The 26,389-nt window shown below is 44.2% G+C and overlaps 1 protein-coding gene across 7 annotated transcripts in view; it reads left to right on the top strand.

Moving 5' to 3' along the window:
- The window catches only part of NAV2 (neuron navigator 2), a 768,177-nt gene that overhangs the window by 568,350 nt on the left and 173,438 nt on the right, over positions 1 to 26,389 (top strand). For all 7 annotated transcript variants that reach the window (XM_008004421.3, XM_073017808.1, XM_073017805.1 and 4 more), the window contains 4 exons: positions 2,693 to 3,794; positions 9,149 to 9,261; positions 15,167 to 15,275; positions 17,435 to 17,824. In XM_008004421.3, coding sequence (XP_008002612.3) covers positions 2,693 to 3,794; positions 9,149 to 9,261; positions 15,167 to 15,275; positions 17,435 to 17,824 — 1,714 coding nt within the window. The remainder of the gene's footprint in view (positions 1 to 2,692; positions 3,795 to 9,148; positions 9,262 to 15,166; positions 15,276 to 17,434; positions 17,825 to 26,389) is intronic.

The raw sequence follows: 26,389 nt of genomic DNA, 5'->3' as shown, positions 1-26,389 counted from the left end.
TACAACCTGCCCCTAAATCCCCCATCCTTTTCTTTTAGCACTAATTTTTAACAAATAATATAGTTTATTTAATTAAATTTATTATCTGCTCCTTCTTGCTAAAATGTGAACTCTATAAAGGCAGAGATTTCTGTTTTTTCATAGATGGATCCCAAGTACCTAAAACAGTATCTGACACATATTAGGAGCTCATTGAATGAATAGATAGATATAAATGAATATATTGGATGAATGAATGAAAACTTTACATCTGCCCCAGATCTGAGTTCAGGTGAAGGGAAAGACAGTTTTCCTAGGAGGAGTGGTACTCAGGATTGGTGGATTCACTATTATTTCAGCCAGAGAGCCATCCTCTGTGATGTAGGCTGCTTTATTTCAAATGGCAGGGTTGGTTTGTACCCCACCAGGGATGTCATGAACATACATAAGCTAGTAGAAAGGGTAGTTCCTAAAAGTGCTCTTGATGTTTAAGTGGCTGTTTATGTGTATTTTTCATCAAAGGAGGTAGGTATGATACCATGTCAGGAGACCTGAGTTCAAATCCCAGATCTCTGCATTTCTGGCTGTGTAATTTAGGATTATTCTTTAGCCCTACCTGAGTCTCAGTTTTCTCACTCTTAAAATAGGCACAGGAACCCCTTTTCACAATGTGCTGAGCACTGAGCCTCCTGACACCGAGCAGGCCACCGATGGGCAGCGTCAAGCCCGTAGCAACCTTCTAACAGGCCGGCAGTGTGGGTGGGTTCTCTGAGCCTGATTCCAAGCCGGTCTCTGGCTCTCCCCAGGAAAAGATCCAACAACACCCCTTGAGTTTTGTTAGGGAGGATTGTGAGGCACCCTCCCTCCAAACCCAAATCCCCAGTAAGTCAGGAAGATATATGTGTTTTAAAACATTGGGAGGTCTGCTTTGGATCACCCTGGAGCTGTGGCTTCCCCGAGCAGCTGAGAATGAAAGGAGGCAGTTCCTCTGCTGTGAGCTCTCACGGCACGGTGCTCACGCCCCACACAGGGGCTGCCTTCACTCGGCTTTAGCAGCCGTTGACTTTTAAATCATAATAAGCCGCTCTATATACAGTTTACTCTGTTGCTAGAAGGCAGTGGAACATAGGTATTAAAAAAAAAAAAAAAAGACAGAAGAAGCAGCCGTTAATCCCGCCAGGCTTCTGGGCACTAGAATAGTTGTGGATGACAAAAGTTAATTAGAAACATGAGCAGTTTAACCGAAAACACTTGTGACAATTGGAAGGGCAGCCTCTCCGGTTGGAGGATTTTTCCTAGGGAATCATTGCAGGAGAAAGTGGCTGCTGCTAGGTAAGTCATGTCATTGTGACTTTGCAGATGCAGAGGTGCTTTTGGGGGGGCTGAAGGGGTGTGTCCTGTCTGCTGTGCACACTGGGCATGGGGTATGGGTGGGTGTGGGCACAGGGCCCAGTGGAGACGTGCCTTGCCTGGCACTTTCTCTCCAACAGCTGTTCTTCCTTGAGAGAGAGGCTGCATCATCCCGGGCACTGACGGAAGAAGGGTGCTGCAGTTTCCATTTCTGTCACATTGGCCACCTTGGTGACTAGCCATTAGTTTGGAGCCTGCCCTCACTAGAACGATTCTGGCTCCAGTTTGGAAATATTTTGAGGCTTTTCTGAGAAAAGAGTCTGGCCAGGGAAATACTCACTGAGAGCCAAGGGGAAGCCTCGACTTTCAGATAACCTGTGTGTTTTCTTGCCCACAGTGGAGCCATGTGCATAGATTACACTCTAGAGAAAAAAAAAAAAAAAAGTTTTTTTGTTTTTAAGTCAAACCTGAACCATGTTTGCAACTTTTTTTGTTGTTTTTTTTGTTTGTTTGTTTTTTGTTTTGAGACAGAGTCTCACTCTTTTTGCCCAGGCTGGAGTGCTGTGGCGTGATCTTAGCTCACTGCAAGCTCTGCCTCCCAGGTTCAAGCACTTCTCTTGCCTCAGCCTCCCGAGTAGCTGGGATTACGGGCATGCTCTACCACGCCCAGCTGATTTTTGTATTTTTAGTAGACATTGGGTTTCACCATGTTGACCAGGCTGGTCTTGAATTCCTGACCTCAGGCAATCCGCCCGCCTTGGCCTTCCAAAGTATTGGGATTACAGGTGTGAGCCAGTGCACCCAGCCATTTACAGCTTTTTAAAAGTGCCAGCATAGGAAAAACTTACATGCTTTAATAGGCATTAACAACTTTTGTGTGTAATTATTCTTTTTTAAAGATTCTACATGGTTTCTCCTCCTTTTCTGTTTTTGTAATTGTTGTATTTTAGTGTCTCTGATACATTGTTTGCTTAAAGTTGGATAATTCTTTATTCTTTCCCATAATTGGGAAACAGACTATGGGATGAATAATTGAAAACAGTAGGTATTTCCTACTCTTTCCTGCACTGGCTATATTAATGGTGCAGGTATCTGTTAAGATTTGTTAAGACCCTCATACATTTGCGTGGCACATGCCACCAAAATGTGATGGGGTCGGGGGATGTGAACTGTGTCATACGGAAAGCAGGAGGAAGTCAAGCCAGGAATTAAAACCTAACCACAGATAATCCACAAAGTGGGCAATGGAGCTATACAGCATTTGGGTTGGGAGTGATTGGTTGTGTGGCCATGGCTGACCCTCCCTGATCTTCAGTGCAGGTCAACAGGTGTGACTCAGGCCTCCTCTCTTCTGTCTCTGCAGAGCCTTTGGCAAGCTCAGCCTCCTCCCACCCCGGAATGAGTGACAATGCACCTGCTTCCTTGGAGAGCGGCAGCAGCTCCACCCCTACGAATTGTAGCACCTCCTCAGCCATCCCGCAGCCCGGTGCAGCCACCAAGCCTTGGCGCAGCAAATCCCTCAGCGTGAAGCACAGTGCCACGGTATCCATGCTCTCAGTCAAGTCTCCTGGGCCTGAGGCTCCCAGGCCCACACCTGAAGCCATGAAGCCAGCCCCCAACAATCAGAAGTCCATGCTGGAAAAGCTGAAACTTTTCAACAGTAAAGGGGGCTCAAAGGCAGGTGAGGGCCCAGGGTCCCGGGACACAAGCTGTGAGCGGCTGGAGACTCTGCCCAGCTTCGAAGAGAGTGAGGAGCTGGAGGCCGCCAGTCGCATGCTCACCACCGTGGGCCCTGCTTCCAGCAGCCCTAAGATTGCACTCAAGGGCATTGCCCAGAGGACTTTTAGCCGGGCGCTGACCAACAAGAAGAGTTCTCCGAAAGGCAATGAGAAAGAGAAGGAGAAACAACAGCGGGAGAAGGATAAGGAGAAAAGCAAGGACCTTGCCAAGAGAGCCTCTGTGACGGAGAGGCTGGACCTTAAGGAGGAGCCAAAAGAAGACCCCAGTGGAGCAGCCTTGCCCGAGATGCCAAAAAAGTCCTCCAAGATTGCCAGCTTCATCCCCAAAGGGGGGAAGCTCAACAGTGCCAAGAAGGAGCCCATGGCCCCTTCCCACAGTGGAATACCAAAACCAGGAATGAAGAGCATGCCCGGGAAATCCCCAAGTGCCCCAGCGCCTTCCAAGGAAGGGGAGCGGAGCCGGAGTGGGAAGCCGAGTTCAGGGCTCCCCCAGCAGAAGCCCCAGCTGGACGGCAGACACTCCAGTTCCTCTTCCAGCCTGGCGTCCTCAGAAGGAAAAGGCCCAGGAGGGACCACCCTGAACCACAGCATCAGCAGCCAGACTGTCAGTGGGTCCATCGGGACCACCCAGACCACAGGAAGCAATACCGTCAGTGTTCAGCTACCTCAGCCCCAGCAGCAATACAACCATCCCAACACTGCCACGGTCGCACCTTTCCTGTACAGGTAGGAGCTGCCGCCCACCTGTGCTGCCTGGGACGTTGAGTAAAAGATCCTATCTAGTGGATTGCAGGTCTGTGAGGGCAGGAGCTAGACTGTGCTCCAGGAATATGTAAGTCAATAGCTAAGAAACCACGTGATAAGCTCCTAAGAGAAGCAGACACAATGTGCTCCAGGGAGCAGTTCATACAGCACAGGTTGGGGGAGGAACAGAGAAAGCTGAAGAAGGGAAGTAAAATGTGAGCTGATCCCAGGACGCATAGGAATATGGGGACCCCAGGCCTTGTAGCAGCAGCTTCCCTAAGCAGAAAGCATGAAGGCCTAAATATGAGGGTGGGGGCAGTTTGGTGTCACCCGACAGGCCCCAGCATTAGTCCTAACACATCCCAACATATTTAAAAAATAAATAAAATAATAAACACCTGGCTCAATAAGATTTCTTATAGCAGGGATTGCCTTGAACATTCAGATCCTCACAGTCCCTGCTGCATGCTGGGGCTTTCTGAAGGGAGAGGGACCTGGGGGAGAAGAGTAATGGTAGGGAAGGGGCCAGTTCTAGAAGAACAGAAGAGCTCATGTTCTGAGGAGATAAGCCTGGGTGTTTGTGGTGATGGATGGATCCTTCTGTCCTTATCTGTCCCCCAGCCCCTTTCTCTTTGATGGCACATCCTCAGGACCATGAGAGACTGTGTGTAGCCAGTCCACACTGTGGTGCTGCTGCTCTGTGTGATTCTGGCGAGCGACATAGCTTGTTGCTCAGGCTACAACACGCCTCTTACTGAATGCGGCACACGGGCTCCAGGGGCCGTGTCATACACATGGATGAGTCCACTCCAGGCAGGTGGAAGCTCCCCAGCCCCTGCCCTTAAAGTTCTTATAATTCCCAGAGCTTTCACTGACAGTGCCCAACTCCGTCCTGTGCTGGAGATGAGCAGTGCATTTGGCCACACTGCACAATTGGATAACTAATACTCGTACACACAAAAGAGGATTAATGATCAAGTGTCACATTCTAGACACATGTTTTATGGTTGTAACTCAAGTGCATACAGATGCACAACTGTACACTCACACTCATACCGCCATACATGTGGACACACATTAAAAGTCACATATAAGTATGAACACAAGTATACATTCATACATGAAATGCAAAGGCACATATGCATACATGTATTTATATACCTGTTCAGGTGCATAGGTGCATGGCCAGACTCTCAGCTTGCTATGTTTGTATGATTCCCCAAAGAATGTGATATTCCCTCTTTCCTCCTGAGCTGTGTTCTAGTGGGCTCTGGTACAGTTCCTGCCAATAGCTGGTGGAGGGACTGGCTTAAGTGCTTTCAAAGGAAAGCCTGCCAGCACCAGGCCAGCAAAAGAATGTCAGGCATTGTGCTCCTTCCTTTTATTCTGCTTGCATTCTCCTTCAGTGAGGGTCGTGCTGATCTTTTTAATTGGGAGAAGGTCTCACTTTATTGAATCAAGTCATCAGCTCAGCTCACAATCCTGAGAAGAGCACCAGGGCTTAGATAATGACTCAGCTGGTCTACACGCACGGCTTTTGTTTTGTTTTTGTTTTTTGTGTGTGTTTTTTTTTTTTTTTTTTTTTTTTTTGAGATGGAGTGTCGCTCTATCACCAAGGCTGGAGTGCAGTGGCACCATCTCGGCTCACTGCAACCTCCACCTCCCAGGTTCAAACAATTCTCATGCCTCAGCTGGGGCTACAGGTGCATGCCACCACACCCGGCTAATTTTTTTTTTTTTTAATTTTAATAGGGAAAGGATTTCACCATGTTGCCCAGGCTAGTCTTGAACTCCTGAGCTCAGTGCTGGGATGACAGTCATGAGCCACTGCGCCCAGCCATGAACTGCTTTTAATACAATTTTTCTCTGAAGTGTGGAGGCAACTGAATAGCTCCACATGAAATTTTTATAATTCCAGTAGCGTTATTAGTCTTGAGGTAATACATATTCAAGATTCACAGATTCTGTATTTGCATCTTCAAAATTAAAATATGACAGTCTTTGATCACCATCAATCCCATTCCTTCTTTTTTTGTTGTTCGCTATAATTTGAAATATTATAAAACATATAGCCTCTTTTTATTTCAAGGTTTTCTATCAGAAGAAAAGTCTTAATGATAAAGAGCAAAAGTCTGACAAAGAGGAGGAAGAGGAAAATGTCTAGGATGTGGATCTGACTAGCCCCGTTTTTATGTTAATACCCGCTCTGGGTAACGTCCTTCTGTCCCCTCTGAGGTGCCTTCATCTTTAGGGGAGTCTGGGAAGTGACGCTGGAACCAAGAGCACCAGGATAGAAATCAGGACACCTGGGCCTTGTCCTTTATCAGCCCTTGGTTCCTTCTGAGGTCTTGGGTACCAGCTGAAGGAACAGTTATTGATTGAGTGTGGGCAGAGAGTCTGCTAAGGGCTTTCTACCTCTTAGCTCACTTCATTCTTCCCACACCTCCATGAGCTAGCAGCTTAGGGGTAATTACACAATTTGCCCCAAGTCACAGAATTAGACTAGAGGAGCTCATGTTTAAAACCAAGTGTGGACTGGGCATGGTGGCTCACACCTGAAATCCCAGCACTTTGGAAGGTCAAGGTGGGCGGATCACTTGAGGTCAGGAGTTCAAGACCAGCCTGGCCAACATGGTGAAACCCTAGCTCTACTAAAAATACAAAAATTAGCCTGGCGAGGTGGCACACACCAGTAGTCCCAACTACTCATGACGCTGAGGCATGAGAATCCCTTGAACCTGGGAAGTGGAGGTTGCAGTGAGCCATGATCACGCCATTGCACACCAGCCTGGGCAACAGAAGGAGACTCTGTCTCAAAAACAAACAAACAAAAAGCCAAGTCTGTCTAACTAGTGAAACCAGGCTCTTAACCACCAGTCTTGACTCTACATCACTTTGTCTTCATTGTCTTCATCTGGAAAGTGAGAAGTTTGGATTAGATTAGATTCTATAAATTAGTTTATTCTCCTTTTCTGCTCTAACATTCTCTCCCTCAAGCTTATGGTCCACTATATATAACTTATAATTGCTCCCCCCAGCAAAACCTCTCCATGTTAAAGTTGTTACCAAGGAGTAAAGGAAAGATGGGTCATTTTTTAAAAAATCACTCAGAATGAATTATATTTATCAATTCAGAAGTACAGTAGACTCCTCTATCACTTTATAGTTTACTAAGAGTTGTGTGTCACATACCTTTGATTTTTATAGAACCAGAGGAGGTTGCTATTATTATCCCCATTGTACAGATGAGGATGCTGAGATTCAAAGAGGTGAAGTGACTTAACTCAAATTTGCATGCTAACAAGTTACAGATCTTAGACCTGGAGCTAGTCAAATATTTAGACTTTCAAGTCTAATGTTCCTTCTAGTACCTAGCATCTTCTGAGACTTAAACATTTCTTATTTATCCAGTCAACACGCCCTTCTTGTGTTGCCTGTGCAGCATATAAACTTGAACTAACCTTTGCCTCTGGAGAGCTCTCAATCTAATTGAAGAAAGATTTACTTATTAGATCACATTTTAGCCAACAGGAGAATAAGGAGAGTGCTATAGGATCACATTTTAACCAACAAGAGAATAAGGAGAGTGCTCTAGGAACTCCTGGCAAGGAGTCAAGGAAGGCTGTCAGGAAAAGATGACATGGAAGCTGCATCTTAAAGACAGATTAGGAGTGAACTAAGGAAGGAGGAGAAGGGCCTTTAGGCAGAGAGGTTGCAGTTACTACAAAGATAAACCTGTTAAAGGCATGTGGACAAAAGCCACATGTGGGTGGAGCATAGTAGAGCTGTATGTAAAGGGTTAGAAAGGCAGGTGATGGGCCTGGAAACAAAGGAAGAATGTGGCCATTGTCTACCACAATAAGGAGTTTAGACCTTGTTCTGTGGTAATGGAAACCACTGAAGACAGTGATGTCATCACGTAAGTTTTACAGAAGTCAGTGAAGAATCGTGTGGGGAGTAGACCAAACTTAGGAAGAGTGTAGAATGGAGATCACAGATTCAGCTGCCTAATTGGCCTCTAAATGGTCATCTAGATGGGTGGCTCAGGGTGAGCGAGGCTGTGGCAGAGGGAGCCACACCTCTTTAGAGGGTGCAGCCACCACTTGGCACCAGCAGGTGGCGATCTACAATAACAAAGGCTCTGTCTTTCCCAGGCTTTATTGTTTTTACTGGACGAAGGCAGAAATCCAGATATTTATTGTGAAATATCCCAATTTTTAAATGTTGAACTAATTTTAAAACTTTAAAATATTATGCAGATCAGTAGGAATAAATTGGACTGGTTTCCATACTGGGCTGCCATTTGCAACCTCTAGGTGTGAGATACCTGTTTCAAAGCACTCTTAAGGCCTCAGTAGAAATGAAGAGGGCTTGGACCCTGGCTGGAGGTGAAAGGAGCACAGGCATTATGAAATCCTTTAAAGGCAAATATAACAGAATTGAGAACAATGGCCTCAGTAGGAAGAAGAAAGGAGGGAAGAACAGTTGGATGACTTGAGGTTTATCAGTACATCCCCCATCGTCCATTCTCATTCTTGGCAAACGTTTTCCTCACAGATAGTAAAATCAGTTGAATTAGTTCAGGATGCCAGTGCGTTAATAATGTTACATGCAGGGTCATGCATCTGAGTGTAATTATGCATTTACATGCCATGCCTGAATGAGCAGAGGTAGCTGTGACAAGAAAACATTGCATGAAGCCGTTGCTTCAATTTGCTTGACAAATAAGGGCATGGAGAGGGTTTGGGGAAGTACAGATTTCAGTCGAGTGTTGAAATAATGATCAAGGAGACCTTTCATGTCAGAAGAACTGAGCTCTGAATCAGAGACCTGGAGGGCAAACACACCTGCTTGGCACCCACTTCCAACTGGTTTTATGGTCACCTTTATAGAGAAAACCATGTCAGGATGATTTTGGGGTGGGGGTGCTGTTAATAGAGTCATCTTTATGTTTGACTTGTTGGCGTTGCTGGTTACTTAGAAGTTGTTCTTTGGCATAGGTTAAATTATCCAAACCACCCAGTACCCTCCAGCGTGTGTCTGGCTACACCTAGCATCCTGAGGGAGGTTCAGAGAAGCATTCCCCAGTGAGGGATTACAGGCCCTCCATCTAGGCAATGAGAAGTTTATCTTTTACAGTTTGGTGGCTCTCTCTGTTCTTAGGACATTGCTCCACATATGGGTAATGAATTATTTAGCATCAGTCCGCTCGTCCGCTCTGTTCTGAAGCTTCTTGCTGTAGGAGGTAATGGTGAGGGCTGTGGTTAGACCACAGTGGTCCAGACGTGGTAGTTGCCTCTCATGACAAGTATGTCTGCTTTGGTTTGTGTGTGAAGGTCTCAGACGGACACTGAAGGGAATGTTACCGCCGAGTCAGGCTCAACGGGTGTGAGCATGGAGCCCAGCCACTTCACCAAGACTGGACAGCCTGCTCTGGAAGAACTCACTGGTGAGTATGGAGCCCCAGAAATCTGTGTCTGTTGGTGATGAGGCCTTCCATGCAATACCTGCTGGAACAGCATGAACCCAGCTTGATTACAAGTTGCGTTATGGTTGCATTGACTTTGAGCTAAACAAACTTTCTTTCTTTTTTGTTTCCTATTATTTTTCTTCTTCTTTTTCTTCCCTTTACTCTCCCTCTTACAGTTTCTTCCCTCCTCCCCAGAATTGTAAACAAATCTCTTACTGGTGTGCAAATCCTGTTTTTAAGATATATTCAATTTTATTCATTTAGGGGCTCTGGACTCCACTGATACTTAACTTTGAATCTTCTTGTTTACTCTTCAGATAAAGTTGCTTTTCAACAAGATTTAGAATAGTGGATTTCGTTCCTGTATAGAAACACTGATTTAAAATGTGTTCTTAGAGTCCTACATGAATTGGGGGGAAAAATTGTAACATGCTTCTTTTTACCAGAAACAAAAAAAGAAATGTAAATTTTATTTAATTGTAACAGAGACAATGATGATTACAGGAACATTATACTGTATGACAGCATAAAATCCACAGTCGTCGTATAGTTAATTCTATAAGCATTTATATATGGACACTATACTGTCACATTCTTAATTAAAGAAGAAAAGTCACACCTTAATTAGTATTCTTACTACAGTGGATTCCAAGCTGCCATCTTCTCTGTCTCTTTTCCCCATTCCCCAACTCTGTGTCCCATGCTCCAGCAACTTCTAGTCAGGGAAGTGAGTGGTAAGCCATTGATTTATTAGTGGCTGTGTCACTCTTCTCATATCTTACCACTTCCACAGTCGAGTTAAAAACTGAATCCGTGCTTAAAATCTATTTATTAAACTGAATATCCCTGACTACAGCATTTTAATAGCCACATTACAGCTGTGGAATTGCTCTGCAGCCCAATGATTGAACCTTACCCATCTCGCAATTAGCCCCAACAATTAATTTCAGAGGATCTGGGTGATCTATTCCCTTCTGATTCCACTGGCTGGGCACAGAGACGGTGCAGAGATTCTTCAAGCCATTTGTAAGCAATCCATCTTAGAATGATTCGGGCCCCACATTTGGGATTGATTTTGTTTCCTTCTCTTCGAGGTTTGTAGCTTTCTTGCATGTGAGTACATGGATAGCACAGGAAAAGGACCAGCAATGAGAAGGGTGTGGAGTTCAGATGACTGCTCAAGTCTCCATGTACATTCCAGATTGTGTTCTGATGTGCAGACATCAAAAGAATGAGGCCAACGCTTCAGATCCCAGCATGGTTCAGATGTGTGGCGCGTGGAGTGGTGTGGATTCCTGTCAGACGTTGAGTCTCAGCAAAATCCACATTGGAAAAGCAAAAGCAGGAGCCAAAGAATATTCCAAATATTACTTAGATTTCAGAGTGACAGATTGCAGTATGTGATCTTCCCCTAATTTTTCTTTGTATCTCCATGTCTCCACTGTACCCAGCCTTAAGAACTCAGAAACCCTGAGATGTTGTCTGTTGGCTCTGGGGAAGAGACTTGTGCAGCCAGTAGTGCTTGACTATTCGCTCTTTGGTGTCAAATCAAATGGGGTTGGTCGCTAATGAAAATTCCTTATCAGGGTGACATGTCTTTATATTCAAGAAGTAGAAATCATACTTGTGACTATGTTGATTTTTTTTATGGAGAGACTGAATAATAAATAGCATGACGTTGAATTTAACTTACCCACAGCCAATCCTTTGAAATGACAGTGAATGGTAGGACTATTTAGAAATGGACATTTATAACTATTTGATCAATCGCTTGGTTCTTTCCCTTACTTATGCAAATGGGTGGGTTTTCCTATGGTGTGTGATCATGTACAGAGCATGATAGTTGAAAAATGCATCTTGGATGATAGAATTGAAGGAATCACACACACCTACTTATCATCCTGCTCATGAATTCCTTCTAAAGCTTGCTGATGACTATCTTTCAGCCTCTGCTTGAATATTTCTTGGACAAAATGTTGTTCCTTCGTAAGGCAGCCCTTTATTTTTTTGCTGTTGTTGATGGCTTCATCAGTTAATAGAGTTCTTTATTCTTACATTTTCAATCACCGGATATAATTCAGCCTTCTGAAGCCCCAGACAGTTTTCATTCTTTTTCATGTTGTAACATATCCCATAAGGTTTCTTTATTTCCAAGTAAAAATCCTGGATTTTTTCCATGGTCCTTTTGTAACACCTTGATATCCTCCAAACTCAGTCATATTTGGTCGCAATGTGATGCTCTCCCAATCATGACTAGTGGCTTGAGCATCGCTGGCAAAGTCCAGATCGTTACAGGTAGACACTAAATTTTTAAGACCTCTCAGAATCTATGAGCTCAAAGCTCCCAGCTGTTTCCACTGGAACTCAATTGTGTTTTTATTATGTTCAGGCTGTGAGTTAGTGGGTAAATCCTACATTCAGGTCATTGTCAGAGGAGGCATAATTGGCAGTTCCGAATGTGATCACCTAAGCATGTCAGGTGGGTTACTGTTTTGTGTTCTTACGTTACCCTTGGGGTCTGATGTAGAGCCCTGGAGGAGGGCAAATATTTCCCAGCAGGACCCACAAGAGGGAAACAGGACACTCACATTTACTGAACCCTCATTTTGTGCTATGTGCCATCTCATCTGACTCTCACACTAACCCTTCTAGCAAAGGGTTTTTATGTCCATTTTACAAATGAGATCTAGGGTCAAGTGGCTAATACGCAGCACTGCCACAATTCAAATATTTATCTGTGGAAATGTGAAGTCCATGCATTTCCTACAACTGCACACTGACCAAACATGTGTTGCATAATAAACATTTCTTAGACCTCTATAAATTGTGTGGGGGTTACCAAAAGGAAAGATGAGACACCATCCCCAACTCAAAGATCTTTGACTTTCTGTCTGGGTGCAGTGGCTATACCTGTAATCCCAGCACTTTGGGAGGCCAAGGCGAGAGGATTGCTTGAGGCCAGGAGTTTGCGACTAGCCCGGGCAACATAGAAGACTCCGTCTCTGCAAAGAAAACAGATTAACCAGGCATTGCGGTGCATCCCTGTAGCCCTAGCTACATGGGAGGGTGAGGTGGGAGGATTGCTTGAGCCCAGGAGTTTGAGGCTGCATTGAGCTATGATCACAGCACTGCACTCCAGCCTGAGGAACAGAGCAAGACTCTGTCTCTAAAAAATAAAACAAAATAGTTGAATTTCTAGTGGAGGGTTAAGACCATTAATAGAGTGATGGATAAGTAAATATGGTTACTGTATTTTATGTGTGTGGTTAAGGTAATTAGTTGAGGTAATTTGTAAACCTATGCCTAGATTTAGCCTCATAATCGATGTTTTCTAAAGGGCCTAGAGCTAACCTAAGAATATTTTTTAGCAGGCTTATATACATAAAATGTGGCCAAATTGGCAGTAAAAGATTTCATTGATAGCCCAGAAGGTAGATGCAGTTACATTCCTCCAAAGTCATTAGGGGAAGGTATAATAGACATTCAGCTTTGCTTTTGTTTAAAAACACATACATACATATGTATTTTAAAGCACTGGGAGGGAAATGCAAGTTTGACCACTTTTCAGATAAGAGAAAAATGCCTTCCAAATTTCCTTGGGTTAAAAGGTGGAAGGAGAAATTGGAAAGCACTTGCATTTTCAAGTAAATTTCCTCCATGAAATCATGGGTATGTCATTTACTCCATCCCAGCCTGCAGGCACCACCATGCCAAGAACAACCTAAGGAAGTTGTCATCTATCTCAGAAGAAAAGTTAATTCTGTTACATTTCTTAGCTGCCCAGTCCCCTGTTAATGACAATTGTTGGAAGTTCAACCTGTTGTCTGATGTCAATTCTACTTGCTGCTGCTTCGTGTCTAATGTAAATTCCACGTGTGCTATGTTCTAGATGGAGATTTCTTTGAAAATATTGCTCAACACTTGAAAATAGTCCTAGGCTTTTAAAGACCCATGTTTGTGCTTCTTCAGTCTTCTCAGCTGTCCCTAAAATTACTCTGAGGGAGAAAATATATAATTCTATTAATCATTATTATAGTTATTGCCCCTCTCCTCCTCCCATTGTAAGGCTAAAATGAATGGAACTAGGCCATGTGCAGTGGCTCACTATAATCCCATACACCTATATGTATGGGATCAGGCCATGTGCGGTGGGATCACCTATAATCCCAGCACTTTGGGAGGCCAAGGCAGGAGGATCACCTGAGGTCAGGAGTTCGAGACCAGCCTGGCCAACATGGTGAAACCCCGTCTCTACTAAAAAAAAAAAAATTAGCCAGGTGTGGTGGCAGGCGCCTGTAATCCCAGCTACTCAGAAGGCTGAGGCAGAAGAATCACTTGAACCCAGGAGGTGGATGTTGCAGTAAGCTGAGATCGTGCCACTGCACTCTAGCCTGGGCGACAGAGCGAGACACTGTCTCAAAAAAATAGAAAGAAATGGAATTGCCAGAGAACCCAAAACAAGACTGCGCTGTGTCCTAGCTTGTGTGTGGCATATTTCTCATGGTACACTAGTGCCAGCTTGCTCAAATGCTGCTCAGCCAAGTCTCTTCTGGGAAGTTTTGCCCAGGGAATGGAAGGCTGTGGTCCTAACAAAGGGAACCCAGCTGTCTGTTTCTTTTCTTTTCTTTCCATTTTTCTTTTCTTTTCTTTCTTTTCTTTTCCTTCCCTTTCCCTTTTCCTTTCTCCTTTCCTTTTCTTTCTCCTTTCCCTTCCCTTTCTTTCCTTTCTTTCCTTTCTTTTCTGTCTGACTGACTGGCTTTCTGTCTTTTCTTGCTTGCTTGCTTGCTTGCTTTCCTTCTTGCCTTCTTGTCTTTCTTTCTCTTCTTTCTTTCCTCCTTTCCTTCTTTCCTTTCTTCCCTCCCCTTCCTTTCTCCCTTTCTCCCTTTCTCCCTTCACTCTCTGTTACCCTGGCTGGATTGCAATGGCACAATCTTGGCTGACTGCAACCTCTGCCTCCTAAACTGAAGACATCATCCAACCTTAGACTCCAGAGTAGCTGGCACTACAGGTGTATGTCATCAGACAGGGTTTTGCCATGTTGCGCAGGCTGGTCTTGAACTCCTGGGCCCAAGCGATCCACCTGCTTTGGCTTCCCAAATGCTCGGATTATAGGCGTGAGCCACTGTGCCCGGCCCCCAGCTGTTTCTTGAAGGCTCCCTGCTCTAGAGCACCAGCTGGCTTGTGTTAAGTGCTTATGGTGAGCACTGTGCTAAGGGAAATCCCGACTTGATCCCAGTTTGTCCCCACAAATGTCCTTTGAGGTCAGTACTACCACTGTGTTCCTTTTAGAAAAGTGAAATCTGAAGGACAGAGAGGACCAGCACCTTCCCCACAGTCACACAGCCAATAAGTAGAGGAGCTTGGATTTGAGGTGACATAATACATCTAACAATGAAGAAAGCAATCTTTCTCTGTATAAATATTTGTGATTAACAGGTGCAGATCTTCTAGCTACTGCAAGCTATCCTTGCAAAGTAGGGCCTAAGATAGCTGCATGTATCACCAATAGGTGAACAAACAAAATGCTTCACTCATTTTTGCATGGGCAGAAAATGACTACCTGGTCGGACCTAACCTGAGCGTGTCTCTGCTGGAGACACTGTGGAAATGTGTTTACATCTCAGACTAGGCACTTGGCTTCTCCCACACGCTAGACTTCACCTATTTAAGGAGGCACCTGAAGGAAGAATCTCCTTGGACTTCACACTTCCTTTGGGTTTCCATTCACACTTCCATTCAGTCATTCATTCATTCTCAAATCCTTATTAAGCACCCACAGCGAGGCACATACTGAATATAGTTATGGTCACAGACATGGATGCTGCCCTTATGAAGCTCAGGGTTGGTCAGAGAATTAAACTAATCTTAACCCTCGTCTTTCCAGGGGAAGATCCTGAGGCTCGGCGGCTGCGGACAGTGAAGAACATCGCTGATCTGCGGCAGAATTTAGAGGAAACCATGTCCAGTTTAAGGGGAACTCAGGTTACACACAGGTATCTGCAGTGTGAATTACTTTACTGAACTAGCTGGTATGTTCATTTTCTACTGTGTGTGTTCATACCATTAGCAAAGCGATTTGGTTATAATGGATCAATAGCCTCGCTTTCCAAATGTGCCGGAATTCACAAAGAATGCCATACAACATGCAGAAGAGAATTATAGGAAACAAAAATTAGTATAGACAGATTTTTCCCAAAAGCAGAAGGTTGCTAAATCCATTCAACAAATGATACTGTAGACCAGCTCTATTTAAATTTCACTTTACTTGCATTTTCTAAAACTATCTGGTGCTGTTGAAATGAGCAGGTGAACTGTATTTGACCTGTGTGATAAACTGAATAACTTGAATTCCTACCCACTCTTCTGATATGCAGCACTCTGTACTATTGTTAGTCATGCACGTGCATCAAACATGTAAGGAAATATTTATAACAGCTTATGATCGTGTTTAACCTCTGATTTAGTTGGATGAAATCTAGGATTATATTGGAAACATTTATCAGGTACTTTCATTGTTGAACAAGAAGTTGAAGAGGATGTAACCCTGGGATGTCCTTTGTGATTTGGGCAGGAGGAGGTTTTATAGTATGTGGAAGTCAAGGAAAGTTCTCGTTGTCCCCACTGAGCTTCCACAGAGTCTCCTTTGCTTCTCCAATTTCAGTTTCTTTGATAAGTGGCTATGGCAAGGAAACCACAGGGCTTCCACTGTCAGCAGTTTTGGCAGATTGGGGTTAACCACTGTGAGTTCCATCTCCAATAGGACTGAGGCCCAAAACAAGGGGTCCAATCTGAGAAAAATAAGGCCACTTCCAAGATCAGAGGAAAACAAAAACAGCTTAAGGGAGCAAATTGGCTCTTCCAGAGGAGAGTAAACTCAGGGGTTTGGGGGTGGTACCGTCTTAAACCTTTAGGTATCTGAATGAAGGGAGTCAGATATTGGATCTCGTGACTCTACCATTAGTGTGAAACATCCGTCTTTCCACCGTTGTCACTGACACTGACTTAATGTTGGCATAGCAGTTTCACGGTGGGATGGTAATTATGACAGGAGGGAAGACTTCAGTGGTTTCTTCTGCAGGGTAGAATCTCACTCTCTTTGCTCAGTGAGGAAATTGCAGTTTTCCTGTGAAAGTATAGATGATAGTTTTGACTGGGCTGCAAGAAACTGCGGTGCTGTGAAGACAGTGGAAGACGGACTCTGCCAAGAGATTGAGCTCATCCTTGGGCAGATTCTGGTCCATGTAACTTGATTGAAGAGGGAACTCAAGCCCAGGCATTTACCAATTTTTCCAGACTTTTTGGATGAAATCTGAGAAAAGCAAAAGTCTGGGGGAAGTGAACCGTTGGGTTACAAAATTAGAACTGTGTCCACTGCTCAGTTGGGAGGGAGCTGAGGATGTAAAATATGGTATCAGGAACTCCTGGTGGGTGGAGAATCCCACCCTTAGGAAAAGAGGGCTGCGATGCAACATCCTAGAATGAATGGGCAAGCAGGAACCTTCATGCCCCATCCTAATCAGCTCAGCATTTTCTAGTATTTTCTTTCCCAGAATGGAAAGAAAATTCTTTTTTGGGTGGGGGAGGGGGATGGAGTCTCACTCTCTGTCCCCAGGCTGGAGTGCTGTGACGCAATCTCAGCTCACTGCAACCTCCACCTCCTGGGTTCAAGCAATTCTCCTGCCTCAACCTCCCGAGCAGCTGGGACTACAGGCACGTGCCACCATGCCCAGCTAATTTTTGCATTTTTAGTAGAGATGGAGTTTCACCATGTTGGCCAGGATGGTCTTGATCTCTTGACTTCATGATCCACCCACCTCAGCCTCCCAAAGTGCTGGGATGACAGGTGTGAGCCACTGCATCCGGCCTGGAAAGAAAATTCTAGCAGTTAAGGTCATTTAATTAAAGGAATTTGTTTCTTGTACCATGTCTTAGCAGGGAAAGTCTCCAGTAGGCTTTTCAGAATGTTATGTAGATGTGCGACTTTCCTTTTTCATTTTGAGCAGGGGAAGCACACCAGGTGGTACATGGGGCCAGCTGTTTTATCCTATTTTATATATGAGGATTATTTCATAATTCTAAATAATTAAAGAACATATAAACTGTGAAGGATACTAGGTACCTTTGAGTCTAATCAGGTTGGTTTTGTTTCTAGCACATTGGAAACCACGTTTGACACCAATGTCACTACGGAGATGAGTGGCCGCAGCATACTCAGTTTGACAGGGAGGCCCACACCTCTGTCCTGGAGACTGGGCCAGTCCAGCCCTCGGCTCCAAGCAGGAGATGCCCCCTCAATGGGCAATGGGTACCCCCCTCGAGCCAACGCCAGCCGGTTCATCAACACTGAGTCAGGTCGCTACGTGTACTCCGCCCCTCTGAGAAGGCAGCTGGCCTCCCGGGGCAGCAGCGTCTGCCACGTGGATGTCTCAGACAAGGCAGGAGATGAGATGGACCTGGAAGGCATCAGCATGGACGCCCCCGGCTACATGAGCGATGGGGACGTTCTGAGCAAGAACATCCGGACCGATGACATTACAAGCGGGTAAGTACCCAGGGCCGCCCTTTTTCCCAGAGAGAAAGCAAGCTTGGCACCTGGCTTCCCTTTTGTAGGGCTCTGTTTGAGTCTTCCGGAGGAGGTCAAACTGCCCACCTGAGTTTCTGCTGTCCATATCAAAGGCTGTGTGGCATGGAGGGAGAAGCTGCTGGGCTGTGAGTCTGAAGGCCTGGGTAGTCCAGGCTTGGCCAGTAACTCACAAACAGCAGAGTGACACCTGAAAACAAGCCATGTCGCGTTAGTCCCTTAAACCAAACCTTGCACTAAGGATGGAATCCTTGCAGGTTACACGACCTCCCTAGGCCTATGAGATTTGGCCTGTACCTACCTTTTAGATCTCATCTTCCTCTCTCCTACCTGTTTCCCTGCTGCAGCTGTCCCTCTCAGTCCTCAATCTTGTCAAACTCTTTTCCACCTCACAGCCTTGCACGCTGTTTCTCAGCCTGGATTCTGCTTCCCAGATCTTTGTGTGGTAGGTCCTTCTTGCTGCTCAGCTGACACCTCCTTGGAGGGGCCCTCCTTGACTGTGCAATTTGAAGTAGGTGTGTGTATGCCCTAGACATCTCCATCACTCTGTGGCAGGCTCCTTTGGAAGCTTATCACTATTTGAAATTAGCCTGATTATGTGTATATCCTTTATTGCCTCCCAGCCCTCTCCTACTTGCAGCAATAAGCACCACAAAGCAAGGACTTGTCTTGTTCGTTCACCGCAGAACCCCCAGTGTGTTGTGTATAATAGGAGCTCATAAATATTGCTAAGTCAATGAACATGTGAATCAGTGAATGAACAAAGCCAGCCTCCCTGTTTCTCTGTGTGCTCACATATGAAGTAAAGCGGGTGATGAGATGATGTCTAAGGAAACTTTCAGGTGGAGCCTGCCATGACTGTATAGCACGAGGCCTGGCCCGCAACTTGTTCATGCTCCCCTCTCAGATCACCCTGCAGACTTAAGGTGCAGTGAGTTATTTCACTTGCCTGAGACTTCTTCCTTCGTCTGTTAACATGACTTGCCCAGAAGTTCTCCAAGATGTCTTCCACCTCGAATGTTCTAGCTGTTAAAGTTACAGATAAGAAAAAGCAGAAATACTAATTGTGCCACTCATTTCCATGAAAGTAATGATCAAGAACCCGATGGGTGAGTCAGTATTTTTATAATTTAAATAATAGCTAACTCTCCTATATGCCAAATACAGTGCTAGATGCTATACTTTTATACTCTCTTGTTCTATCTCCACAGCAATCCTTTGAGGTAGATGATATCACAATCCCCATTTTAGAGATGAGAAAAGTGAAGTCCAGGAAGGTTAAATAACTTGCCCAAGGGCTTGCAGCTATTAGAGACAGAGCATAATAGTGTATCATCTTGCCAACATTTTATTGCTGTATTGAAATATTACAACTACTAGAGTTTATTTCAAAATTAATTTTCCTCCGTTCTACCTCTGTGACTAGAAATGTTCTTTTATTTCATTAAAAGCTGAGGCATAGAGGTGCTTTGGTTTTCAACCTGTCACTTTTAGAACTATCTTGGGTAGGGAAATCTTTGAAAATAGGATCCACCAAACCTTTTGCAGAGGAAAAGGAAAATTTCACCTTCACCCTCTGAAAGTTCACTGGAAAATCAACTCACAAAAGGCAGATTCGTTAGAGAAAGGACATACAAATTTACTTAACATATATACACAGAAGCCTTCAGAGTAAATACCCAAAGATATAGGGGAAATGGTCCAATTTTATGCTTAGATTCTACAAAGTATGGACAGCTGTGTAGAAATATGATTGGGCAAAAAGGGTATGATCTAATGCTAGTAGATGAAGTGGGGAATCCCGGGAAGGTCTGTCTGTCTAGATTCTTCTTGGCCCTTCTGAGCAGCATTCCTGCCTTCTGGGTGTGGGGCAGAGCCCTCTCTGTAATGGAGGTTTCTACAATCAAACAAGGTGGCTCAGATAATTTCCTTATGCCCAGGATTCACACAGAAAGAAAGAGGGGAAATTAGAGTAATGTTTGGAGGTTTTATGGCTGGCTTTGGGGCAAAAGGGTTCTGATTTCTATGGCCCACCTGGGGGCAGAGGGATTCTAGTTTCTATGGCTGGCCTCAGGGGAAATAGGATTGAGAGACCAGAGGGCAGGAAAAGGTCAGAGAAAAACTTTCTCTTCTGAAGCCTTTATTTTGTAGTGTTTTCTGAGCCCCAACACCTTACAGTACAACAAATTTCTGCTACCTGGAATAGCTGGCACAATTAACGGACTGAGAAATTAAATGACCTGGTCAACTTAGAGCATCATTTTTTTTTCTAGTTTTCTACAAACATGAAAAACAATAGCATACACCTATTAACTACAACTGAATTGCGCATAATGTAATCTTTGTATTATTGTTTAGAAGACTTTTGGTATCTAGCATGGACTCAGATTTATTATTATCAATTCCTATTTTCATATACTACCAAAAAAATTCTGGCTTGTTTTGCAGTTTTTGTATCCTGTAATAAAGAGTTGAGTTTATTGTCAAACCTGTCTTAATTATAAAAAGATGGCCAGTGAATTTATTTTGCTGTAGTGTTGATTATGTCCACAAGGTGGAGACATTGAAACACTCTAACCTGAAGCTTAGTGCTAGCTGAGTGAGAAACTCCTCGTTTCTTTAACCATCCAAACCAGAGCCTTTACCTTTGCTTAAAATCACCAATGTTTACATTTCAGTTCCAGCTTTGCCAAGCTTACGTTTTAGCATGTGTGATAGCACTTAGAGCAAGTGTAGATAAAAAGTTCAGAAATGTAAGCAAAGCACCTTATTACTGAAACTGGAGAACTTTGGTCTGGTTTCTCTTCCTGTTCCTTTTAATGTAGAAATGTACCCTCAGCATGAGGAGAGGTAGCCCAGATGGTACCTAATGCTCCTTCTAGTTGTAGCATTCTAAAACACTTGTTAAGCATGTCTCCACTCTGTGGAAATGCATGTGAATTTCTGCTGTGAGGCTAAGTTACCAGTTCGTGTTTACATGCAGAGTTCAGGGCAAGACAGTTAATGTCTTTTTTACTCATATCATTTTCTTTCTATAAACTGGCAAGATTATAAATATTGAAAGGCTGGTTATTCTGTGCTTCAGAATCTGCTGAATAAGGCACTGTTGAGGCAACTGATGTAGTGAAAGGGAAATAGGCTGAGATATCTTATTGGACAGACCAGGGCTTAAACCCTGCCCAACCTCTTGCCAGCTCTATGACGTTAGGCATGTCATTTAACTTCCCTGAGCTTTGAAGCACTACAATTAATATGGTTTTTAAACCTTCAGCTGGTATTCTCTTTGCAGTTGTATCTGATAAAGACCAAAATCCCAGTCAGGGTCTAGATGCCTTATCGCCCTCAAACATCCAGGCGCTTGGAAACAATGAAATGATTAAAGCTTTTGTCCAGATGTTTATTTGGCTTAGTAGAAACATAGCCTTGATGTATGAGTAATATAGCAATCCATACAGAGGCTCTTTGAGGAAAGTTCTTGTAAAAGTTTATGACAAGTTTATTTAGAAAATCTGATATGGAAGTAAATTCTGGTTTCTAAAAACCTAAGAACTCTGTTTTTAAAGTGACGCTGTACCTTTGCTTGGCATAACAGCTATTTTTTGATGCCCCTATTCATTTTTCTGTATTGGTGTGTGCATGTGCATGTGTGTATATCCTTCAGTTCTCCCTATGGTAGGGCTGAAATTACTTTATTACCATATTACCATGTAGTTTAGCTAAGAAATTAAGAGCAAATGCCTTTTACACTTTGTGTGTGTGTGTGTGTGTGTGTGTGTGTGTGTGTGTGTGTGTGTCTCAAATCCTTATATTGTGCCTGGTATATACCAGGCATGTCTAAGTACTTTACAGGTTGTTATTTGATCTCACTCGATCCTTTTATTGGATTGATAAATTGGGCATTGGCTATAGCGGGGAGGAAATTAAAATAACAGATGAGATTTCTCTTACTAGGTTTTGATCTGTGAAGTCAATCTTCTACTCATATTCTAAAATTCAAAGTGCCATATGGTACAGAATAAAATTAAAGGGGCAAACTCCATGTCCATATGTTTGAAATGATTTTTTTTTTCTTTTCAAAGGAGGCACTGAGTTGTACAATGTTCCAAAGTATGAATATATATCCCTTTATGGACAAAAATTGACCCTTTAAATATAACATCAGAAGTTTCTCCCTCTCAGAACCTTTGATGACTTCCCATTGCCTGTGGGAACAGATCTGAATGCCTTAACTAACTGTGGAGGCCCTTCATGGCCTTTGCCTCACCTACCTTCGCTGACTTACCCCCGACCACATTTCCCTTCACACACTCCAGACTTCCCACTGCTCTAGGCCACCTGCCACCACCAAAGGCTGGTTCCTGCATTTGCAAAGCCCTGTCTCTGGTTCCTGCATTTGCAAAGCCCTCCCTCTTGGGACATGCTGCTTTCTTCCTGGAATTCCTTTCCCCTCATGCCCATCTGACTAATCCTGAAGAAAACGTCTCCCCCATGATGTCCTCTGGGACTCCCCCAGTCAGAGTTAGCTCTGTTTCACATGTTTCTGATGGTCTTGGTTCACACCTACCCTTATGTATAAGCGTTTCACTTTGCATGGGAAATGTTTGAGAGGCACTGAATGGTATTGAGGAAAGAGTATGATCTTAAAAGGCAAGCAGAATTGAGATTTAATCCTGACTCTGCCAAGTGAACTGGAACAAGTTCTTAACATTTGAATATTAGAGACAGAGCTTGAAAAGAACAGGCAAGAATCTGAGATGCGTAAGAAATGGTGTGCGTGCGTGTGTGTGCGCGCGCGCGTATGTGTGTGTCTTTCTCCACTAAATTTGGAATTCCTAGCAGGCAGACAGCACTCATTATTTTTCTAAACCCAGAGACTGGGACATAGCAGGTATTTAATATTTTGAGAATGGTCTGTTCGTTCTTGATGCCTACCCTGACAGGACCTTATGCTTATATAACTTGCTACCACACGCTATGAAGCTCAATGGTTCTATTTACAGAACACTTGGAGAAAGCCAACTTAGCCTGTGGTGTCCAACTAGTGGCTGATAGAGGATGTGATGCTGCGGTTTCAATTGCTTTTCACTGTGAGTCATTGTGTTGGTTTAAAGCTCCTTCCTGGCTGGTGATATTTAGGGCTAAGGATGTTGGCTTTTGAGAATGAGGCTGATCAATAGCTTAGTGTGGAGAGAAACCAGGGTGTAAGCATTTCATCTTCCACAGTGGCTTTTTAGGGGCTGCTGTTTTCCCTCTTTGGTGGTAGGAATTACTCCGTCGACAAATATGGGCACAGATGCCTGCTGGGAGACTCCGTTCTTCAGAAATTGAGGAACTCATTCATGCTGAATTAATTAAAGTCATCCCTCAGTGTCCATGAGGGATTGGTTTCAGGACCCCCAGAAAATAGCAAAATCTGTGGATGTTCAAGTTTTTCATGTAAAATTGCATAGTATTTGCATATAACCTATGTATATCCTCCTATATACTTTAAATCATCTCTAGATTACCTATAATATCTAATACAATGTAAATGCTATATGGATAGTTGTTATGCTTTATTTTTGTTTGTATTATTTGTTCATAAGAGGGTGCTTCATGCTCTCATGCATCATTAGCATGTATAATGCCCTGTATCTTTTCCTTTTTTTTTTTTTTTTTTTGTTTTTGGAGATGGAGTCTCGCTCTGTTGCCCAGGCTGGAGTATAGTGGCATGATCTCAGCTGGCTGCAAGCTCTGCCTCCTGGGTTTACGCCATTCTCCTGCCTCAGCCTCCCGAGTAGCTGGGACTACAGGCGCCCGCCACCACGCCCAGCTAATTTTTTGTATTTTTAGTAGAGACGGGGTTTCACCGTGTTAGTCAGGATGGTCTTGATCTCCTGACCTCATGATCCGCCCACCTCAGCCTCTGAAAGTGCTGGGATTACAGGTGTGAGCCACTGTGCCCAGCCTATCTTTTCCTTTATTGCCTGTCAGTCATCTCTCTGATTCCATCCAAGCAGAGGTAGTGACTTTTCTGTATGCTTCCTTGATACTTGCTGTATCTGCATTAGCACTGGTAGCACTACATCAGAACTGGTTTATTAGTGTTTGTATGTATGTGTGTGTGTATACGTGTGTATATGTGTATATGTATGTGTGTGCGTATGTGTGCATATATATATTTATATATATATATATGAGATAGGAAAGACAAAACCCAAACCTGTTGTAAGTTCTAAAGGTTAAGGTCAAATCTGTCTTGAGTGCTCCTGTATCTTCATTGGCTGGCACAGTGCCTGCCTGTTCTATAGTAAGTAGTCAATAAATATTTGTTGACTGGGCACAGTGGCTCACATCTGCAATCCCAGCACTTTGGGAGGCTGAGATGGAAGGATCATTTGAGCCTAGGAGTTCAAGACCAGCCTATGCAACATAGTGAGACCTATTGCTACAAAAAATTTAAAAGCTGTTCGTGGTGGCATGTTCCTGTGGTCCCAGCTGAGGTGGAAGGGTCACTTGAGTCCAGGAGGTTGAGGGTGCAGCGAGGTGTCATTACACCATTGCACTCCAACCTGGGTGACAGAGAAAGACCTTGTCTCAAAAAAAAAAAAAAAATCAAGTGAATACTACAACTAACTTTAAGAATGGCAAGGTCAACCATATTTCTCTAAATGAATTTGTGCCTACGATTGTAGCCCCACTGAGTTTGAGGACTTAGCCACATGTCTTTCGTCTTCTGGGCCCTGTCATTTTGGACTGCCTCTAACCCTGTGAGCTTGACATTATCAGTACAAGAGAAACAGAACTAGGAACACTTGCCATGTGGACTGATGGAAGATAGACATGCCCCTGTTCATCTCTTCCTTCCTTCACTGAACATTATGGGACAAATGTGTGAGGTGTTTCTCACCAAGTCAGCATAGAACATAGCAGGCAGCACCCTGAGTCAAAGAGGGTAGACTAATAGCATGAAAGGCTCTTTCTTATCTGGTGAATCTCTCCAGACCAGACCTGGAGTGACCTTGATAGGCTGTTGTTTCTGGCAGACTGATAGGAGAGAAAGCCAGAGTACTCCTTACAGCCTAATGCACCCTGGAGCCAAGATAAATGAATTTAGGAGAGGCTGTCCTGAAAGGCACTGATTCATGGCAGGTTCCAGCAGGGTGTGGCAGGCATCTTGAGATTTGGAAAGGATAGGTTCTTGTTTCTCTAGGCTGATCCCACTGAAATGATCTTGGCTTTTGGTGTTCTTGGAAGGCTTGGGAAGTTCAGGTTGCCAGCCAGCCAGTGGGCTGGTCTCAGTGGGATTAGGAAGATTGAGCTGTCAAGGAAAGGTAAAGACTCAGCTGTGTGGACAGACCCATCTATAGGGCTTGGCGCCAATGAATGGAAACTCTCTCTTCACAACACTCAGACACGAAATGTGTGGGTTGCTTTCCCCACACAACCAATTCTCCTACCCCAGCTGACTGTCCTATAATTCAGTTCAATTTGGACACCATCTACCTGGAGTTAGCCTAGGCCCCACAGGTTAAGGGCTCAGTTCCACAAGACTGCCACGCTCCCCCCACCGCCCTGCACACACAAACACACACTCTCTCTCTTTCTCTCTCTCTCTGTCTCTCTGTCTCTCTCCAGATGCCAATCACAAGTCCTAGGTCCCAAGGTTACCCATGCTTCTGTCCAACTTGGCTGAAAATCAGGAGTTCCCATGACCTCCCTCACATTCAGTAATGTGCTAGAATGGCTCACAGAACCCAGGGGAACACTTTTATTTACTGTGGCTGGTGTGTTTTAAAGCATATGGTAAGGATACAAATGAACAGCCAGATGAAGAGGTGCATAGTGCAAGGTGTGGGGGTGGTGCGGAGCTTCCATGCCCTCTCCATGAGTGCCATCATCCCAGCACCGCTGTGTGTCCACCAACCTGGAAGCTCACTGAGTCCCATAGTTGAATGTTTTTTGGAGACTCTATTATATAGCCATGACTAGTTAAATCATTGGCCATTAGCAATTAAGTCCATCTCCAGCCCTTCCTTACTGTCTTGGAGGTCAGAAGGAAGGAATGAAAGTTCCGATGCTCTAATCACATGGTTGGTTTGTCTCGCAACCAGCTCCTATCCTCCAAGAGTCACCACAGTAGCAGAAGCCCAGGTATGTTTGAAAGGGGTTTGCTATGAATAACAAAAGATGCTCCTCTTACCCCTATCAAGAAATTCCAAAGACTTAGGAGCTCTGTGCCAGACACGAGGAGCAGAGACCAAATATACATTTCTCATTATGTCACCGCAAGTCACTTGCCGCTAATGCACTGCCCTCCTCTTAAAACAGACAAACTTAAAAGATGCAACGAGGCTCCCAGGTGAAGGTACAGGCCCAGAGCAGCCCAATAGGTTGGTGATGGGGTTGGGTTGGATCCAGTCTAGGGGTCTTTCCGTGCCTCTCTGCTTCCCCCGGTGTCTTTTTCTGACAGCTCTTAATAGTGTATGAATTCATAGAAATCATAAATACTTTTCCCTGTCTGATATTTTCCTTGGTGTTAAATAT

This window comes from Chlorocebus sabaeus, chromosome 1 (assembly GCF_047675955.1).
Source record: "Chlorocebus sabaeus isolate Y175 chromosome 1, mChlSab1.0.hap1, whole genome shotgun sequence".
Taxonomy (NCBI): domain Eukaryota; kingdom Metazoa; phylum Chordata; class Mammalia; order Primates; family Cercopithecidae; genus Chlorocebus; species Chlorocebus sabaeus.
Note: the sequence above shows the minus strand (reverse complement) of the source record. Positions and strands in the feature narration are given on the sequence as shown.